Below are 2555 nucleotides of genomic sequence, written 5' to 3'. Positions count from 1 at the left end.
TTCTTATCTAAATCAACTGAGTTCACTTCCTCTTTCCCAGCAGTAGCAATTGAAGAAGAGCTGAGCGTCATTCATTAAGTTACCCAGCCCACATTTCCACAGCTAGCGCAGAGATTTGGACCAGCACCCATTCAGTTACAAACCACTAACTTTAACGTTTCTCCATTCAGCGCAGTGCCTTGGAGTCTTGTGTGAAAGGTTGGGGTGTCAGCGTGATTGTTGGCTGGACAGACTTGCATGACACTGCAGTTCGACCCACTCAGCTCATCGCTGGACGCACATGGAAGGGCTCCCTGTTTGGAGGTGAGACAAATGTGACCACTGACTAGTCAGTCTCAAACTAAATGACTGTGGGCTCATGTTCTGCATTTCTCCAGCCAGTCGTGTTCTGGATAAGACTCCATGCTCTGATTTTGGGATTTTGTGACTTAGGTTTTAAGGGTAAGGATGGAGTGACTCAGATGTGCAAAGCCTACATGGACAAGAAGTTGAAGGTGGATGAGTTCATCACTCACAACATGACCTTGGACCAGGTCAATGATGCCATTGAATTGATGAAAAACAGCAAATGGTAGGTTTATGCTTTCTCCACCATTCATGACTCACCAACACAGATATTTAATTATTTCTGTTCCACAGCATCCGGACGGTCCTGAATGTTTCTCCACAATAAGTCCACAGCAACACTACTCAGTGAATCATCTGCAGCGTTCAAATAAGCAAAGTATTCATAGAGCAAAATAAATGGTCTAAACAGATGGGATATGTGGTTTTTTTTCTTGTTTGTGTTCTGGTTTCATTGTGTTGCACATCATTTGTGTCTATAGCATTGTCTGTCATGTCTCTGAATGCTTTATGTTTAAAGTGTCACTCAAATAGTTTTAGCTTAGATTTACTCAGACCACTCAGAACACCCTTTACTTAACTAGACAGACAGCATTGTAATCATTCTGCCAGGTTGAACTGCACAATTTGTTCCGCCAGCAGTGCTTCTCCAAGTTTCTTGAATCGTTTTTAATGAATGATTGGATAATGCAGTTAAACAAGAGAACAATATAACAATAAGAACAATATAACAATAATAATGGTAATAATAGCTGATGTTGGCCACAGAATGTATGGTTAAGAAATTACAGTTCACAATTGCTCTTTGCAGAGGAGCAGAGCCTATAGAACATATCAAATTGTTCAAAATAAATGGTGTAAACAGATTCTGCGGCTTCCTAGTTTGTGTTCTGGTTTTGTTGTCTTGTATCTCACTGTAATAGCAACAGATGTTTCGACAGAACTGTATCTATATGTGTTACATAATCCTGTATTGCATTATTCATCATTCCAATTTTTTTTTCTGCTAGCATACATATCTGCTCTGTAAATCCAATGTACTGTGCCTTTGCCTTTGAGAAAAAATAATCAAATCAAAAGGGAGATATTTATGAATTTCAAGTAGCGCCCCCTAGTTTTGCATTAATTTGATACTCCTCCTACATAGAGAGACCTTATTTTGACATACTGTAGCCAAATCTTGCATAAAGCAGTAACGTCAGTGTTCTATCATAAGCAGAGTACATGGTCATATTGAGCGGGACAGCAGCCTGCCGCACAACACAAGAGCCTCAGACTCCCAACATTAGCTTTCCTGCTAAAGTCTCCTTATCTGATTTACTCTTAATCTAATTAACAAACATTAATACGTGTTGTCTTGCACCTTAGCTTGTTGAACGAAACACAAAAGAAACATTCACTGGAGAACAGTGCACTCCTAACATATGAAATTAATTGCCCTTCATGATGGGAATAATAAAGTCTGTATCTATAGATGTCATCAACCGCCATAATTCAATCTAAATTAATGTATCAAACTGGATTATTTTAATAAGGTAAGCTTCTTTCCAGCATCCAGGACAGACAGGAAGTTGTTTTTTTATTTTATTTATTACATAAATAATCCTTATTTGTAGAGCACTTTCAAAAACAAGTTACAAAGTGCTTTAACAAGTGTAAAGAATAATACAAAAAAAACAAGATAAGAGCATGAAAACATTGAAAAGACTAAAATACAGATTAATATATAAAATTAGTAAAATACAATAAAATAAAAGGGATAAAATAAAGTCAAATAAGATCGGGAAAGGCTCTCCTATAAAAGTATGTTTTAAGAAGGGACTTAAAAGCGTTCACTGACTCAGCCGACCTGATTTCCTCGTGCAGGCTGTTCCAGAGCCTCGGGGCCCTGACAGCAAACGCTCTGTCCCCTTTAGTTTTCAGTCGAGACTCTGGAACAGGCAACAGACCTCTGCCCGAGGATCTCAAGGTACGTGCTGGTGCGTATGGGACTAAAAGGTCAGAAATATAACAAGGCGAGAGGCCATGAAGAGCTTTAAAAGTGATCAATAGAATTTTAAAGTCAATTCTAAAACATACTGGGAGCCAGTGTAATGAAGCTAAAATAGGAGTAATGTGGTCATATTTCTTTGTTCTGGTTAAAAGCCTGGCAGCTGAGTTCTGGACAGTCTGGAGTCGATCAATAGATTTTTGGGTTAAACAGGTGAAAA

At 38.6% G+C, this 2555-nt stretch overlaps 1 protein-coding gene across 1 annotated transcript; it reads left to right on the top strand.

Moving 5' to 3' along the window:
• Positions 1 to 158: 158 nt before the first annotated feature.
• LOC123979435 (alcohol dehydrogenase 1-like) lies at positions 159 to 758 on the top strand (the record flags this gene model as incomplete). The annotated part of the gene is made up of 3 exons (XM_046063351.1): positions 159 to 303; positions 433 to 571; positions 640 to 758. Coding segments are annotated over 3 exons (318 nt in total), but the record flags the coding sequence as incomplete, so codon positions are not given.
• Between the last annotated feature and the right edge of the window lie 1797 nt (positions 759 to 2555).

The sequence above is a fragment of the Micropterus dolomieu genome, linkage group LG11 (assembly GCF_021292245.1).
Source record: "Micropterus dolomieu isolate WLL.071019.BEF.003 ecotype Adirondacks linkage group LG11, ASM2129224v1, whole genome shotgun sequence".
In the NCBI taxonomy this organism is placed as follows: Eukaryota; Metazoa; Chordata; class Actinopteri; order Centrarchiformes; family Centrarchidae; genus Micropterus; species Micropterus dolomieu.
The sequence above is the reverse complement of the archived record's forward strand: the minus strand, read 5'-3'. Positions and strand labels throughout refer to the sequence as shown.